Source organism: Gopherus evgoodei, chromosome 20 (assembly GCF_007399415.2).
Source record: "Gopherus evgoodei ecotype Sinaloan lineage chromosome 20, rGopEvg1_v1.p, whole genome shotgun sequence".
NCBI lineage: Eukaryota > Metazoa > Chordata > Testudines > Testudinidae > Gopherus > Gopherus evgoodei.
This window is the reverse complement of record NC_044341.1, coordinates 5,173,812-5,190,824: the sequence shown is the minus strand read 5'-3', so window position 1 is coordinate 5,190,824 and position 17,013 is coordinate 5,173,812. Positions and strand designations below refer to the sequence as shown.

The 17,013-nt window shown below is 48.6% G+C and overlaps 1 protein-coding gene across 1 annotated transcript in view; it reads right to left on the bottom strand.

Moving 5' to 3' along the window:
- Positions 1-17,013, bottom strand: part of CSMD2 (CUB and Sushi multiple domains 2) — a 531,569-nt gene that overhangs the window by 52,853 nt on the left and 461,703 nt on the right. Inside the window, 11 exon segments of the mRNA XM_030539111.1 lie at positions 333-408; positions 410-468; positions 471-506; positions 958-1,131; positions 1,505-1,540; positions 1,543-1,698; positions 2,838-3,023; positions 9,955-10,143; positions 12,969-13,115; positions 14,161-14,349; positions 16,162-16,275. Of these exon segments, the coding sequence (XP_030394971.1) occupies positions 333-408; positions 410-468; positions 471-506; positions 958-1,131; positions 1,505-1,540; positions 1,543-1,698; positions 2,838-3,023; positions 9,955-10,143; positions 12,969-13,115; positions 14,161-14,349; positions 16,162-16,275 (1,362 nt within the window).

Sequence of the window (17,013 nt, the reverse complement as noted above, 5' to 3'; positions counted from 1 at the left end):
CTGAGGTACCAACACACCGGTATCATTCGGAGGGGGGAGAGGATTTTTTTATTGTAGGCAATAGAAACACGACTGCGATTATCTTCCCAATCCACAGTCGTTAATACAGGCCTAGCTGGCAATCATTTCTCACTAGGCTGAAACCTTGACTGATCACCTAGATGCAAAATATTCCCCTCCCCAACTGGCTCCAACCATCCTTCCTTGTTATTCTAATGCCTTTTCCCCCAGCTGCCTCTCTCAGTCTCTGACCTCCTAGATGAACAATGCCCTGATACTTCCACCTCTGTCCCTTCAATAGCAGGGCTAAATAAACCTGACAACATACTTACGCACACAGACAGGAGTCTTTCCAGACCAGTGATGGTCCTGCTGGCAGATCCTCACAGACATCCCAATGAGGCGGAAAGCCAGGGTTGCACTGGTACACCACGCTGCCTCGGTAGTTGTAATTCTCCCCAGTGATCTGCCGTTGACGATGGGGTTGGGTATGCCACAGTGCCCGGCTGGATGGGGCACACAAGGAGATCCTTTCAGAACTGTGTGCACGCAGGCGGCTGGTGGCCACAAAGCAAAGGACTTCCCATTTCCAGATATGAGGCCTGACACGGGGCCAATGGGTGTCTTTCCAATGACAGGAATGTGCTTTGGGGTCAGGCCTGGGGCATTTCCTAAGAGGGTGAAAAGGCCCTAGTTCCCACAAAAGTAAATAAAATAGCAACAAATAAAAACAAATGTCTCACTTTTATAAACCTCTTTCATCTTCCCAACCCAAAGCTTGTTACACTCTGATCAGCTGAGCCTCAAATCCCCTTTAAACATGTGCTTAAACCCCTATGAATTCAGTGGGAGTGGGACTTAAGCGCACACATAAATTTCTTGAATTGGGCTTCTGGTCTCTCGTTCCTTTGTTAAACATAATTCATCACTTTACACAGATATCGCTCCAGCACCTACCCAAACATTTCACTTCGCTTCCACTCCAAAGCCCATTAGCCATGCATTCCCGCACACGCGACCCCACCAGGGTATAGCCAGTATTGCAGGAGAAGATGGCCGTGGCACCGTAGATGGTTAAAGTCCCAATCCTGTTCCCATTGGGAGGCGTTGGCAGGTCTCCACAGGAGATAACTGAAAGAGATCCCAAAGCATGCAGTAAGGAAGAGTGGCTGGGGGGAATGCTTTGGAATGCAACGCAGTCTGTGGAACCAAGTGTCACAATTATTACTGAGGCCAGGAACTTATCGGGATTGAAAAAGAGGATTTGACATTTACATGGCTAATGAGAACATTCACAATTATATGACACAAGATGAGAACATATGGGGTATAAACCCTCATGCTTCAAGACATAAGCCAAAGCATGGTAAGGGTAGGATCGGTGTGTATGCATGCAGGGGAGGGTGCTTGTGGGCTTGGTGGTGGTGGGGAAACAGATTCCTCTGTGAGTTGTTTAACACTGCACTCTGCCCGTGAATAGGCCACTGACATTTGCCATCCTTACTTTTACACGTTGGCATAGGGTCGCCTATGCTCCACGTCCCGTGGCCTGGCACCTGATGACCCGCTGGCCCGTGTAGTAGTAGCCAGGGTCACAGATCAGCATGAGCTGGGCATCGTACTGGTACTGGGTCTCGTAGGTCAGCCTCCATCTGCCATGCTCCACCGTGATGCTGTTGATATCGGGGCAGGTGACGGCCTGGACAGTCGCCACAACAGTGGGGGAGCAAAGGGGGGGAAGCAGAAATGCAGGAATAATTAACGATTTTGCTTTGGGGCTCCTTCTGCCTTAGGGCTTGTAATAGGGTGTGCTGGTCCTTTAAGGAAGGCTTCAACACCAGCCCAGACTGTTTCTGTTTACAGCCCAGAACCAGGAAATTCTGGGAGACGTAGTTTCTAGGGTTGGTGGCTTGGCAGAAATGGACGCTGGGAAGAGGAGAGAGGATGCCTGCTAAGAGAGTGGTCAGGGGAAAGGAAGCTCTTTCACGTCTCGGTCCCCCTCTCCCAGCATGCATTGCTGCCAAGCCTACAACTCCTAGGTCATTAATTCCCTGTAACCCTTCTGCCCCTCTGAGTTGGCACGCAACAAGGGCTGGGTTCAGTATCCAGGGGTTCCATTTCAATAACGCAATGCAAAACCGGCTCGAAGCCCCCACCCAGTGACCTGGGACAATTACATACCACTGCCCTGGGCGCCTCTAGGAGGCAATACTTCCCCTCTCGCAAGCACAGAGTCTGAGGGTAGCAAAATCCTTTTAGTAAAGGAAGGAAACAATTTGGCATCATATTGGGGAAACACCACAAACAGGATTCATGAGATAAACCATGAGCAAAAGACCCACCAAGTAAATTATGGGCTGAAACTGGATAGAGACGTGCTGGGCCTTCAGCCTCCCTTTAAAGGGTCACCACAACCTCTTTTTCAGGGCTTCTTCTGTCCTTTGCCTGAATATCTGATTTAACCTCTAAACAGAGCTAATTAAAAAACAGCCGGTGATAACCTGTGAAACACACTGGGGTAGGGTTAGGGCTTTGCCACTCAGGGGCTGTCCAGAAGTTACGTAAGACATTGGGGCGGGTCCTTAACTTTTCTTGTTTGTTTTGCTGTTACAGAGTGTTACAAGGGGCGGGTGGATCTTGAAAATCACCCCCAAATGTGCTGTGGAGGGCGACATTGTAGCTCTTGCTCACATAGCCGATCCATCCAGCAGAGGGGGCCGTGCTGCACAATTTAGAAGACCAGAAACAAAGCCATAAATGTAACGTTCCCTTGGCTGGACAGCCTTTCTAAATCACCTCGCGGATAAGGTGACCGAGCCCAGCTGGAGGCTACTCACCCATGCACTGTGGAGGGATGTTGCTGTTACTCCACTGCCCTGTCTGCAGACACTCTGTGGTGGACTCTTCTGTGGCCTGCAGGTGGAATCCCTGGTTGCAATGATAGACAGCTTTGGTACCCACGGTGTACTCCTTGCCGAAGACGATCCCGTTTGTCGGGGCTCTGGGCACTCCACAGGAGATAGCTGGGGAGGGGGAAAAATACTGCCCTCTGAGCTGAAATGTTGATAGATGGTTAATTAATGGACCTGGGCCCACTCCAGGTGCCCCCACCAGTGGGGATTCGAAGCCAAACTGGCCACCGGGCTGGAAGACAGGGTACTGGGCTGGATGGACCGTTGGTCTGACTGAGTATGGCCATTCTTATGCAGTGTGGTGGGCTGGAGTTCAAGGCCCTGAAAGTGTCTGGCTTAATGGGACAGCAGGGACAGAGAGAGCAAACGTGGAGGGTTTGGCAAGGGGGCTGGTCCTAGGGGACAGAGGAGTGGATGCAGAAGCCTGTCACCCAAGCACAGGGCGGACTGGAATGCTTGTGTCAGTGCTCCGGGTTTTGTACAACACGCTGCATGTCATTGCTGACCTCTTCCCCTGCCCACAGAGCTGGAAATTGGGCAAGCAGAAGCTGTCTCTCAATCCTCTATTCTTCATCAGCATTCACGGTGGCTGGAAAAGTGGCCTGGGCTAGCCTCCAAAACTAACAAGTGGGTTCCTGCCCCTCTCTTCTCGAGTCTGGGCTAAGACAGCAGCTGGTCCATTTGGACTGGTGAGTCCACGGGCCCCAACTCAGAGCCCACCGTCTGGACTGGGGTAGGATGGCAAACGGGAATGGAGAGCTTGTGCAATGCTACGCTGATGTTAGAAAGCAGCCAACGGAGCCGCGCTGCAAAATGCCACTGCAGGCTAGAGAGGTTGAAGAAGATAACAGGATTTTTAGAAACGGCTGCTTTGGGGTGGACCCCTGCACCAAGCAACGGCACATGTGGATGTCTCTTTTTAACCAGGCTAAAGTGAATTTATTACTGGAGTGACCATCCCTAGAGAAAGAGCTTCCTCTGCTCAGGCACCGTGTGGGCAGACTCAAAATGCACCGTACAAAGGAGAGCTTGTAAAACTGAGGAGGGGAAACTGAGGCACAAAGGGGCAGAGCCGCGACTAGAACTACAATTCCCTGAATGCCACAGTCGTGCTCTAGCCACTAGGTCACAGCTGCCGCATCCAAGCTTCACCAGTATGGGACCCCCTCTAGTGGTGAAAGGAGCATCCAGTCCCTCCTCCTTCCTCCTCAGCTGAGATGAGGGCCCTGGTGTGCTAGGTTGCTGTACAAACACTCAGTGAGAGACAGCCTTGAAGGGGTTAAAAGCCACACAGACAAGGCATGCAATGGGAGAGTACTGACAACCCCTCCAGGTGGGGAATGAAAACACAGAGGTGACATGGCTTGTGCAAGGTCCCACCCAAGGGAATCTGGAAGAGCAATTCACAGTCCAACACTTCACCTTTCCTCTTATTCACCCTCCAGGACATGAAAGGTTGCAAAACTCAGAGCCAGCCAGGAGAGTGGCTTTTTGTGACATGGGCCCCGTAGGGCATTGAGTGGACAGACCCATCTCATTTCATTCTGCACAGACCTGCTATTGGTGGCATGGATTTCCACCCTTAGAGGTGCAAAGCGCTTTCATCTCATTACCAGCGCTGGAGTCACTCAATGCTCCAGTCTGGAAAGCAATTAAGAAGCACCTAACATAAGCTGGTCTTGCTTATACACGTGGGTAATCCAGCAAGCAGGTATTAGCGGGATCAGGCATATCCCCGGCTGAAATGATAATCACATGTATGTCACTTCAGCAAGCTAAGGAGCTTGATGAATCCAGCTAGGAGACGGGGTGTCTAGACAAATTGCCCTGCTGAATACCAATTTCATTCAGAGGTGAAAGAAGATGGTGCCGGAAATTCGTATCATTCTTAGCCTGTTAGTTGTCAGTTTGTAATCACTTTTTTTCATACATTATATCTGATTAGAGCAATTGAAAGGGTGACCACCAAGCCAATAGCTTTTCCTCAGGTGTCTACCTCACCCTGTCTGCCCCTCGGAGTTGAAGAGAAAGAGGAGAGACAAGGAGACGGTGGTGTTTAGGGACTTCGCCAGAAAGAAAACTCAGAAGTGAAACATTAATACACTGATCCAAAGCCCATTAAAGTCAGTGCAGGTTAAAAATACAGTAAAAAAACCAACCCTCCGTGGCGAGTTTCAGAGCCTGGGTCAACTGACTCAGGCTTGCACTCCAGGAGGACAACAGCAGTGTAGACATTTCCACCTGGGCTGAGCCCAGGCTCCAAGACCCAATCCCCTGGCTTGATTTCAGGGCTCAGGCTCGTACCCAAGCCCCAACACCTGCACTGCTATTTTTAGCTGCTGAAGGGTTTTGTTTCTTTGCAATGCAGAACTACCCTGAAAGTCTTTCTATTGACTTCACAGGCCTTTGGAGTTGAGCTTTAGTGTGCATGGAACCGGAGAGCGGAGATGGCTCCGTGCTCTATGCTGGCGCAGGGATCCTTTAGCACCAATGCCTTTTGCAAACCAGAGGACCTAGCGGCTGAGGTAGGGTACTGGGCCTGAGCAGAACCAACTTCTGCCACAAGTCCCCAGCATGACACAAGGATTATCATCCCCATTTGGGGAAACTGAGGCATGGAGCGCTTAAGGCTGGGCTTTTCAAAGGGGCTGAAGAGAACTGGGTGCCCAATTTCCATTCAAACTCCATGAGATTTGGACACAATTTCCTAAATTTCCTTTGAAACCCCCAACCTTATGCTGGGTATCCCAGTTCCCACATCTGTAAAATGGGGATAAGCATCTCTTTCCTCTCACTTCTGCTGCGTGTGCACACAGCGCCTGGCACAATGGGGCTCTAGGAGCTACAATACACATAATAAATAATATTGGAGAAGTGACACCACAGCAACTAGCAACACAGACATAATATTGGGGAGGGGGTAATGACAAGAGAAGAAGCACTAGAATGAAGGGGCCAGAGGGTAGTCAGCAATAATCTGGGTCATTCAAGCCAGATGAAGTTAAATAAAAAATTCATTACACTACTAATCCCCTCTCTTCCCCATAAAACCCTCTTCACCTGCAGATGGCCAGGCTGAAATGTGAACAGTCCACCACAGATGGCTGGTTGGGCCTTCGGATATTCTGCTTGCTGCATGACATGGACTCTGGCGCCCTTCACTTTGCAGTGGAAGGATGCCCCTACTTGCAAATTTGGCATCCTTGAACAGAATGTGGGATTATTCAGTCTCTATTTACAGGGCCCGGCATAGAGCACAGAGGCTTGGTTTTCGGGATTGCAGTATACTTGCCATCTGCTCCAGCCGTGCATTACCCAGGTTGAAATGCAAGCACCGCAATCCAGGGGAGTCAGAGAAGAGGATGAAATATTGGAACTCTTCCCAGGGAAAGCAAAGTCAACACATATCTTTGAGGGACCCATTCGGAGCCTAACTCTCAGGATGGGGGAGAAGGGAGCTGCTGGAGAGGGAGGGGGAAGGTACGAGAGCAGTGTTTGCAGGAAGAATGTGTGCTAGGGAAGAGGACACATGCTTTGATGGCAAACATGTAGCTGTGATTGCAAAAACAAGGCAGCTTAAAAATAGACGGCAGAGGTAGAAAAGATGTATTAGATCATTTTGTATTGTCCCCTCTGTGCCAAGGGACGATTGCTCCCTGCTGAATGTTCTGTACTAGTTCCATAAATGTCAACCAGGACAGAACAGGCAATAAAGATTACTTGGAGAGGATGGCGAAAGGAATGGAGGATTATGAGCTGGCAGAAGGGGGCTACGCGAAACGTCATTGTTAACTAAACCATGTGTTTATGGGGACCCCAGTTCCCATCCTCCTGACATGGCTGATTGTCTGAGCAATTTATTCCATGTTGTGGGACAAGTTCCCATATCCCTGCTGTGTGATGCTAGCTACTGGAAAAGAGAGATGCTGAGGACAGCCAAAAACAAAAGGTTGCCATTTGGCTGAAAGAGAGCAACAAAAAATGTGTGCTGGAGTTCATGTAGTTGTACTGGGCAACATATACAAGCCAGCAATTGATCACATCTCATCAAGGCCAGATGGGGGAGCTGCTACCACTGTGAATTATGGTAATAAGTAGCACTTAGCAAGTGCTACTTATCTAGTACCACAGAGCTCAAAGCTCTCGATAATGGTGGGGAAATAGGATTTGTATTTTAAAAATGGGGGAGAAACTACAGCACAGAGACGGGAAGTGACTTGCCAACAGTCATACAGAGAGACAAGGAGAGAACCAAGGAGTCCTGACTCCCAGTTCTGTACTCAACCCACTAGTCCCAAAGGATGTGCTTTCCCCCAACTTCATCTATCTAATATTTGTAAAGAGACTGGGCCATACACATTCCTGATGTAACTCTACAGAGTCCGTGCAGTCACACTGGCGAGCAGTTTGGCCTGCTGTGCACTGATAAAAGAAGTAACCCAAATAAAGGGCAGAGTGTTAACCCTATCATTGCTGGGTCTCCCTGCGCACTCCTGCTGCTTTACCATGAACCTTTCACTGGAACATGCCAGGTGCCTACAGGGCAGGGTGCATGGCCGAGTCACACCCAGTAAATCGATCCACAGGCACAGGCAGGTGTTATTGGTGAAGCAGCTCCGGAGCAAAACTCTGCTCGCAGGCAGAGAGCCCCCCGCTGCTTTAGAAACAGCCAATGACTCTGGAAGGAGCAGGCTTCATGCAGGGTCTGAGTTGCCAAGCTCTCAATAACACCACAGGGGCTTTCTGCCTTCCAGGCCTTGTAGCTGTAACTAATGGACCGCACAACTCAGGAGAGCTTTGACAGAGTCAGCTTCAGCGCCATCACCGAGGAAGGCTGAATGGGACTAAGGCCCCTTGTCCCACTTTTACTGTCTTGTCGCTATCCAACTTGGTGCAGCAGCAGGACGTGTCCCCCACAATCCAGGAACCAATACACTCTCTCTATACAAGTAAAATCTTCCTGGTGCTTTAAAATTCCTCATCTTGCAGGAAGGCAGGCGTAGATCCTCAAAGGTATTTAGGCACCTAACTCCCCTTCAAACCAATGGGAGTTAGGCTCCTAAATACTTTTCAGGATTTAGGCTGGAGGGTGGTTTGGTTTGGTTTAATAGGAATGTGATCCCCAATGTAAATCACCTTTTAGGGCAGGTGGCAACTCAAGGGGCCAATCTAGTAAAGGCTCAGGAGTGTTACGAGCCTCTGGCGCAGCAACAAGGATGGTGGGGCTTTCCTTTAGAAAGATTTCAGCAAGTAATTCCTGCTCTCTCAGGTACCAGATAGAAATTCTTCACACTTGGTTTAATGTCTCATTCCACTGGGATTCATGAGCTACAGTTGCCATGACAGCCTACTGCTAATATAACTGTGTCCTACTGTTGGATTCAGCTGCTCTATTCAACGAACCGGCTCTTACCCCAGTTTGTATTTTAGACTGGGATTATTCTCTTGTTTGCCCCAGCTGCATCCCTTATCTGCCTCTTGTTAACAGCACAGCTTTCTGCAGCTTGGATTGCTTTACCCCACTCGACCATCTGTTAGTACAGACTCTAAAAGGTTATTCAGAGCAACCAACACAGAGCAGCCCTTGCAATTGGAAAGGGTGGGTCCCAGGGCAATCCCTTGCAGTCTGGAGTGTCCATATCCCCTCCTGCCCTCTGCAGTTGGTTGAAAAATGAAGAAAGATGTTAGCAACATTTTTGCAAATTTTACTCCTGAGTTTTTTGTGTCGAAATTTCAAATTTCAACCAAACAACATCACCTCGAAATGCTGTTTATCAAAAAAATGGTTAAAAAATAGAGACATTCTTCCCCACACAGCAACCATTTTCATCAAAGTTTTGCATTTTGAAAGATGTAGCCATCTGGGTTTCTTTCCCAGTCCTCAGAGAAGCTAAGGTGTAAACAGACAGGATTTACAAAAGAGCCTAGCACCCAGGTTTTTAATGGGTGTTAGTCACCTAAATACCTTTAAAAATCTGGCCCTAAGTAATTGAGGAGCACAAGCGTACCTTATGCTCCTAAAACACTTAAGCATCTCTTGAAAATCCCATCCTGAACTATCCTGCTACTCCGCAGGGTAATGGATAACACTAGTATAAGAACACCTTGCCTACACTGTACCTGTTCTCTGGCCAGTTTCGAGAACCATCAATACAACGTTGATTCCCCAGCGTTACATTCACTTGGAACATTACAGGAAGAAACATTTGGAGCTAATGGAAAACCCCATCCAGATAAAGAGAAGTGTTTTATCAACAAAGAAAAGCAGGGTTGATCGTGGGATTGAAAACAGGTACAAATACCAAAAGCAGTGAGCAGGGAGGAGAGAGCTGGGTTTAAAAAAAAAAAAAGGATGGAATATGGTGATGCAGCAGGTTATGTTCTGGTGGGAGCTGTCCCCTCTGATGCATGTGCAAAGCGCTGTGTGCTAGAGACACATGATCAGTAAGAGAGAAATTCACAAAGGACCATTATGTCCCAGCTCCTACTGAAAGCCAATGGGAGCGGGGCACCTACTTGTCATCTGTGCCTTGGGAAATCTCCCCCTTAGCTCACAATAATTAGCTGAGGCTGGAATTTTCAGATGTGCCTAAGGGAGTTAGGAAGCACAATTCTGCCACTGAAGCCACAATCCCACTGCAGGTCAAGGAGACCCATGCTCCATAGGTGCTTCTGAAAACCCCACCCTAACCCCAAAAGCCCTCGCTCCAGGCTGGGCTGTACCATGACCCCGTTCCGCCACAATGGTACATGTTGTGATCAGGCTTGGAACCCTGCCCCCTTCCCTAAGGCTTCAGAGCCTAAGCTCTAGCCCAAGCCGTAACGTCAACCCCACCTCCTGGCCCCTTGCTCGCCCTGAGTGAGCATTCCCCGCTGCCCCTACCCGCAGCCAGAGACACCCAGTGAGCAGGGGGAAAAGGGCCATGGCAGTGCAGGTCTACCCAGCCCATGCCACCAAGCAAGCCAGCGCTTAATCCGAGCTCAGATTGAGGAGCTCAGGGGATTGGGTGTCCCCACAGGAATTCATGTGTCTTCTCCCCACCTTGGCACAGAGGAACCGCTTCACTCCAGTGGTAATAGCCTTCAGGGTGCCTTGAGCACGTGGTACCGCTGTGGCCAATGAGACGGTAGCCCGCGTCGCAGCCGAAAAGGATCTCGCTGCCTGGCTGCAGCCCGGTATGGCTGAGAATCGAGCCGTGGAAAGGGGGCAGAGGGAGGCTGCAGTAGGGAGCTGGAGAAGGGGGAAAATATGTCACACACACATAAACATATCTTGGAACAAAAGAAGTGCCATGTCGAGACAAATTCCCCTCTCTGTGCTTAGGTGTTAGACGGCGTTTGCTTTGGTCTAAGATCTTACAAGGAAAGAGAGGGGTTGCAAAAAACATAAAGCCAAAGGCGGAAATGTTACAACGGCACATAATCACGAACAGGCATCATTAACAGCAGTGCAAAGAACCCGTCCGCTCCGCGAGTAATTTCCGAACATATTTAGGGCCAGACTGTAACATTATTGTGGCCTGCATCAGGGGCAGTGTGTAGCTGTCCTGCTCCAGCAGCAGACCAGGGACGGAACTGTGATTCAAAGACACATTTCCATTTCGGCTCAAAGGGGAAAAGATGACTTCCCTCTTTTGCACCAGGTCAGGGCTGCTGGCTGACATGTTAGGGGAATGGAGTCCAGACTCGGCCTACCTGCATGGGAGAGCTGTTCACGGAGACGGCCCTTACAGCACCGTGAGATGCAGCTCACAGTTCTGCCCTTAGTAATTTAGGACCTGACCCTGCGAGGTTGTGAGTGCCCCCAACTCCCACTGGATTCAATGAGAATTGTGGGTGCTCAGCACTGCTCAGGATGGGGCTTTGAGAGTGCTCTGCGCAAGGGGCGGGGTATTCTTGAACACCGAAAGCATCTGAACGCGACTGATTTCAGGTTCTGTTCCAAGTAGGCAGGGATGGTCTGACGGTCACACACCCTTTGAGCAAACTGGGGCTGGACCCGGAGCCAGTATTACAAAGCACCTCAGCATTCTAGAGGAAGCACTGAAAACGCTGCCAGTGACAATCCAGATGCTGCTGTGCTTTATGGAGATTTGAAGGCCAGAAGGGACCACCGGGATCATCTAGTCTGACCTGCTGTATAACAGGCCAGAGACCTGCCCCCAAACCATTCCCAGTGCAGACCTTTCAGAAAAACAGCCAGTCTTGATTTAACGATTGACTGTCAGAGATGAAGAATCCACCACAACCCTTAGTAGATGCTGCCAATGGTTAATTACGCTCATTGTTAAAAATGTACGCCTTATTTCCGGTCGGAATGTGTCTAGCTTCAACTTCCAGCCATTGGATCATGTTTTCTCTGCTAAATATTTGTATCCTATGCAGGTACTATAATCATATTACTCCTTACCCTTCCATCGTTAACATAAATAGATTGAGCTCCTTGAGTCTATCATTAGAAGGCAGGTTTTCTAATCCTTAATCATTCTCCTGGCTCTTCTCTGATCCCTCTCCAGTTTATCAACGTCCTTCCTGAACTGTGGACACCAGAACTGGACACAGGATTCCAGCAGCGGTCGCACCAATTCCAAATACAGAGGTAAAATAATCCCTCTAGTCCCACTTGAGATTCCCCTGTTTATGCATCCAAGGATCACATTAGCCCTCTTGGTCACTGGGTCACAGTGGGAGCTCATGTTTATCTGATTATCCACCACTACCCCCCCAAATCTTTTGTAGAGTCACTGCTTCCCAGGATAGAGTCCCTCCATCCTGTAAATCAGATGGGGGCTATCATTCAAGTACTTTTCTTGTATGGGAAGTTGGGCAAAACTCTTAATTTTGCAAGTCTTTTGGAGATAAAAAGAGGTAAAACTCAGTAAGCTTGAAAGAGTTTTGCTTTGGGTTTTTATGTTCTCAGTGGAGGTCCAGGTCAGAAATCAAAAAGGAAATGTTCACAAGCCCACTCTGAGAAGAGCAAAACCACCAAGATTTACTCAGCTCTGGAAATTAGGAGTAATGTCTGGTAATTAAATATTAATTGATTCATTTACTGAGTAATGTCATTTATTTATGACATTCACTCAGGGTCGCACTCTAGTTTTATGGCTTTCATTAAGTAATTGAAATGTGCTAGCTTCCAAAAGATGCTAATTAATTTTGAGGAATTCTTAGTAAACAGTCAGTATCCGGTAATTGGTTTATGCTGGATGAGATGTTAAAACTCACCCTGTTCCCTCTGACAGCAATGGCAAAACCCTCAGTGGCTGGAATGGGAGCAGGATTTTAGTCCTAGTATTTCCCTTTGGGTGCCTTAATACAAGAAGTCACCTCGAGTCACTTCTCATGCACCAAATGGATTCTCACACAAGTTCCAAGGACTGTGCTTCTGATGCTACGCACCAGACAGCATCTCCTCAATATTAGGCTCCAATAACACAGCATCACAGTGATCTTTAAATGGATCAAAGCGAGGGAAATGCTGTTTTAAGGACTTAGATGTGGAAGAAGCTGTCCAATCAGGGCTTCAGATCCACACAACAGGTGGTGCTTCCTTAGGATAAAATCCCCCCCGATGCCAAGAGTCTGCAAAAAGCCTACTCTGTACGTTCAACTTCAGTGGGACTCAACTCAACGCCGGGTCGAATTTTGTCTATGGAGAGCTATGTGGAACTAGTTTTGGATCACTGAGATCATGTAACATTTTTCTGGTTTCGGTTCCCTGAGTTTTTGCTCCCTCCTCCCCCAACTAAAGGTTTGATGCCCAGATATCACAGGGATGAGGGCATCAGAAATACAACATGCAGGGTGAACTGCAGGCAAAAGCAGCACGTTTCCTTTGGAAACCCCCAACTGACCCAGTTTCCCAAACGTCAGTGAACTGAAAAGTAGGCAAGCTTCGGGCTGCTCCAGAATGCTCTGTACAGCTCCATTCCCCCAACACAGTCCTGCTTGGCTCATACAGCAATAACACTCAAATAGGAAAAGCAAAGGGAGGTAGCCAAAGGAACGGCCACATTCTCAGGGGCCGGTTTCCAGTCTCTACGACGAACTCACCTGAGTAGCGGATTTTAAAGCCCTTTCGGCTGTACGTATGGTCAGAGGACCAGCGGAGATACACCTTGTTCCCAGTGCTGGTTACAGTCAGAGGAGCAGAGTAATTCCCACTTAGAGACAACAGCAGTGGACTCTGGCCAGCGGGACCTTTCGGGAAAGATTGGACAAGTGAAGGTTGGGCCCAGCACCTCCGCTCAGCGACAGCCACTCCTAGCCTCACACACTGGGACCTGATTTTTGCAGAAGGAACACAGGGCCAGACCTGCTTTTGGCCATACTGTGGGAGCTCTCGCTTCCTCCTGAACATTGCCATTGAGTTCTGTGGGGCCAGGATTTCACCTTCACGGGACACAACCTTCTGCACACTCACTGGGGTAATGAGCAAGGGGTCTGTGCTCTCGTTCAGCCATGAGGTTCCATTTCTGAGCACAAGAACGGAGCCGCTCAGCTGTGACACAGGAGACCCTCGGCTCTCCTGCAAGGTGCTTGGTGTGTGGTTTAGGGAAATGTCTTTGGATTGCTTTAAAATCCTTTCATTCCCGGTCTCAACCCATCCTCCCCAACGACCTTCCTCATTGTTCTTCAGCCTTGCACATGCTCCAGCTACTTCCATCTCTCCATGCACAGCTGTCCCAACAACTTCGCTGAGCCATCCCACCGCGATGAAATCCTGGCCTCTTCCTCACCCAGAAGTGAAGCGCGAAGCTAGAATTTCTCACCGTGCTGCATTTCCAAGCAGAAATGCTCCCTCAGGGTATGTCTACACTGCAGCTAAACACCTCCATGGTCAGCCCGCGCCAGCTGACTCCAGCTTGCAGGGCTTGTGCGACGGGGCCATTATAATTGTGGTGTAGACTTGGATAGGAGACTGGGCTCTGGGACCTTGTGACTGGGAAGGCCCCAGAGCCTGGGCTCCAGCATGATGTCTATGCCACAATTACAAACAGCTCCATAGCCCAAGCCCCATAAGCGCAAGTCAGGCCAGCTGCAGGTGTTTAAGTGCAGCGTAGACATACCCACTTAGGAGGGATTTTTCCAAGCACAACACAGTGATAGGCGTGTCGGTGGAAGGAACCTCCTAGGCTCAGGGAAGACAGTGTTTAGTGACTAACAGCAATGCTCACTGCTACACGGTTGTGTTCTTTCCCCCACCCCCAACAGACAGCATCCGTGTGATTCATGTGACAGTTACCATCAAAGATCTCGAACTCGTCGTACTGCTTCTCACTCAGGAAATACTCAATGGTGAGGGTGATGTTGTACCCGGGCTCTACTTTGATCACCCAGGAGCAGGTCTGGAAATGGGGGTAACGCCCCAGGTAGCTCTGGCTGAGGATCACGCCGGTGGAGTCCATCAGAACCTCGTTCATCAGGCAGTGCACTAAACCAAACCCAGAAAATGAGACCTCGTTTCAGGGGCCAGAAGAAAATGATGGGAAGAAAGGAAAGCCAAGGTTTTAAAATGCAGGATCTTAGAGTTAGGTTGAAATTTCCAAAGTGGCTTAAGGTGACAAGGCTCCCAACTCCAATTGACCTTTATTAGGATCTAGGGACTCTCTTGGGATCCTTGGAAAATTCCAGACCTAAATCCTGATTTAGGCTCTGCACTAAGTGGGCTACTTTTTAAGAGTGCTGAGCCCGCAGCAACTCTAGCTGAAGTCAAGGAAAAACAGCACTGTGCATGAGCTGGGTCTGTGTCACTCCAGCTTTGTGTGAGGAAACTGTCAAAATCCATGGGAGTTGCATGGGTATAAAACCGGAGTAACACAGGGATGGATCAGGGCCTCACCTTTTGACTGACAATCTTAAAGCACTGTGCAACCATTCTCTTATTGAGCCGCAGAATATTCCCTCCAAGACCGAGCAAACTTTATTATCCCCATTTTACTGACTGGTAAACTGAGACATAGCTCTTGTGAGACTTGCTCAAGATTACTAGGAAATCAGTTAGACTAGAACCCTAGTCAGTCCTAGTTGCTTGCTCTAATCCCTAGATCTCACACAATCGCAGAAGTGTTTATACCAGAAGCAAGTGTTGAATAAAAGTTTGGTGTAAAAATAAACCAAAAAGTCTAACCCAAGAGACACCAAAATACAAACCCATAAGAGGATCTTTATTTATCTGTACATCCATCCATCAGTGATTGAATGCTGTATTGAACGCTATACTTGGGATTACAGAAAACAGCAGGAGCTGTCCAGAAGGGACAGTGGATTCTTTCCAAATCCTTAAGCCCAATAATGATTTTTTTTACCTCTGTAAATTGGTGACCAGATATCATTTAAACAATCTCTTGGCTTGCAGGCTAACCACCACCAGTTAATAACCAAATATCTGCCCCTCCCACCCCGTTCTCACACTATTAGAGACAAAGTTGGAGAAAAATCTCCCATTATACAGCAAAAATGCCCAGATGGTGAAAAGAAGATGAAGAGATAACCATGGCTGAAGTGGAAAAAAACCTATCAATAGGAAGAGATAGGATAAATAAGATAACAGGGTTGCATCTTTGGCATTCCTCCTGAGTAACAGGAAGGGGTGTGATGCATCACACTCAGGGCGTTCAATTTTCTCTCCTTTAATGCACTGTGTAGTACTAATCCAGAAGCTGCGCCTCACAGACTCTGCCCTCAGGAGGACTGTACTTAGCTGAAGTCAGTTCCTTGGTGCTACAGGGTTTCATGTATCACTGGCAAATGGTCAGAGAGGGATCTTTGTCTCTCCAAGGATAAGGATGTTTGAATTGTTGTTTTAATGCCTTCATGGATGTAACCAGGTGTCTGCTGTGTCAGAACAGTGCCCGGAAAGGCTTCGTTCGGGCTGTGATTCGGGGAAGTACTTACACTTGTGCTTAAAATTAAGCATGTGTTCAAATGCTTTCCTCTGCTGGGGCCTCAAGGCATAACACAGCGCTACCCAATGCTAGACAAATTCTACCAGGAGGGGTTGAGAGCCGTCAGCTCCCATGGCAATCAGCAGGGGCTGCAACTGACTACATATAATTTCTCAAATCATTTCTCAGACGGATACTGTCATAAATTAACTGATCATTTTTTTACTATTCGTTCTGCTTTGCTCAGTACCTGCAGCTGGCTAGACTGAGTCCCATGGCAGTAGAAGAGCTGCGCTCCCTGCACCAGGGTCTTTCAGGGAGAAAAGCTTTGCTAATGAGTTGGGACCCAGGCCAGTTACCTTCGCAGGTGGGGGGCGGCCCTCCGAACTGGAGATGAGTCCCCAGCTTGCACGTCAGGATTTCAGTTCCGCTCAGGGTGAAGCCGGGGAGGCACTGATACCTCACAATGTCACCTGGAAAAAAAGACAAACGCCCTCAGCTGGGGAGAAGGTTTGGTTTATCAAGGATGAAATTCACCCCTATTCAGAGTGGCCAGTACCAGGCTTAGGTACCATTTCATTCCCGCTGTAGCTGCTATTTCATGAGATTGCTCAAAGGGGCTGACTGCAGGGGACCCAGTGCATCAATTGCACAAGTCACCTATCCTATAGCCAGAGAATACCAATCCACAGGGGGAAAATTCACCCACGTGCAGCTCCACTTAATACCCACTTCAACCACCTTTTAAGGGCTTCAGTGAGGTGCAGGTCCACTGCACATCGGCTGCACAGTCCCTCAGGATCTGAGAACCCACCTCCTGGTTCTTACACCAGTGTGGGTCCTGCAATCAGAACTTAGCTGGCAATGGTGTTGATAATGCGCAAGACAGACACAAATCGAGCTGGATCCCCCCATAGATATATGGGGATAATATGTGGAGTATAACTAAATAGATTATATATGGCTATACAAGTAAAATGTGGCACATGCGGGTCACATTCTGAATGGGTGTAAATCAGTGTCACTCCACTGATTTCAGTGGAGCTATGCTGATTTACACCAGCTGAGGATTTGGCCCAGAAGGAGCGGATACAGTGAGCAAGGTAGCTTTTGATCATGGCAACTTTTCTGGCTGTGGACATACTTTAAACACAGAAACAACACTGAAAATTCAAAAATATGGAGGAAAGCTTTTGTTTGAAGCCTCATGG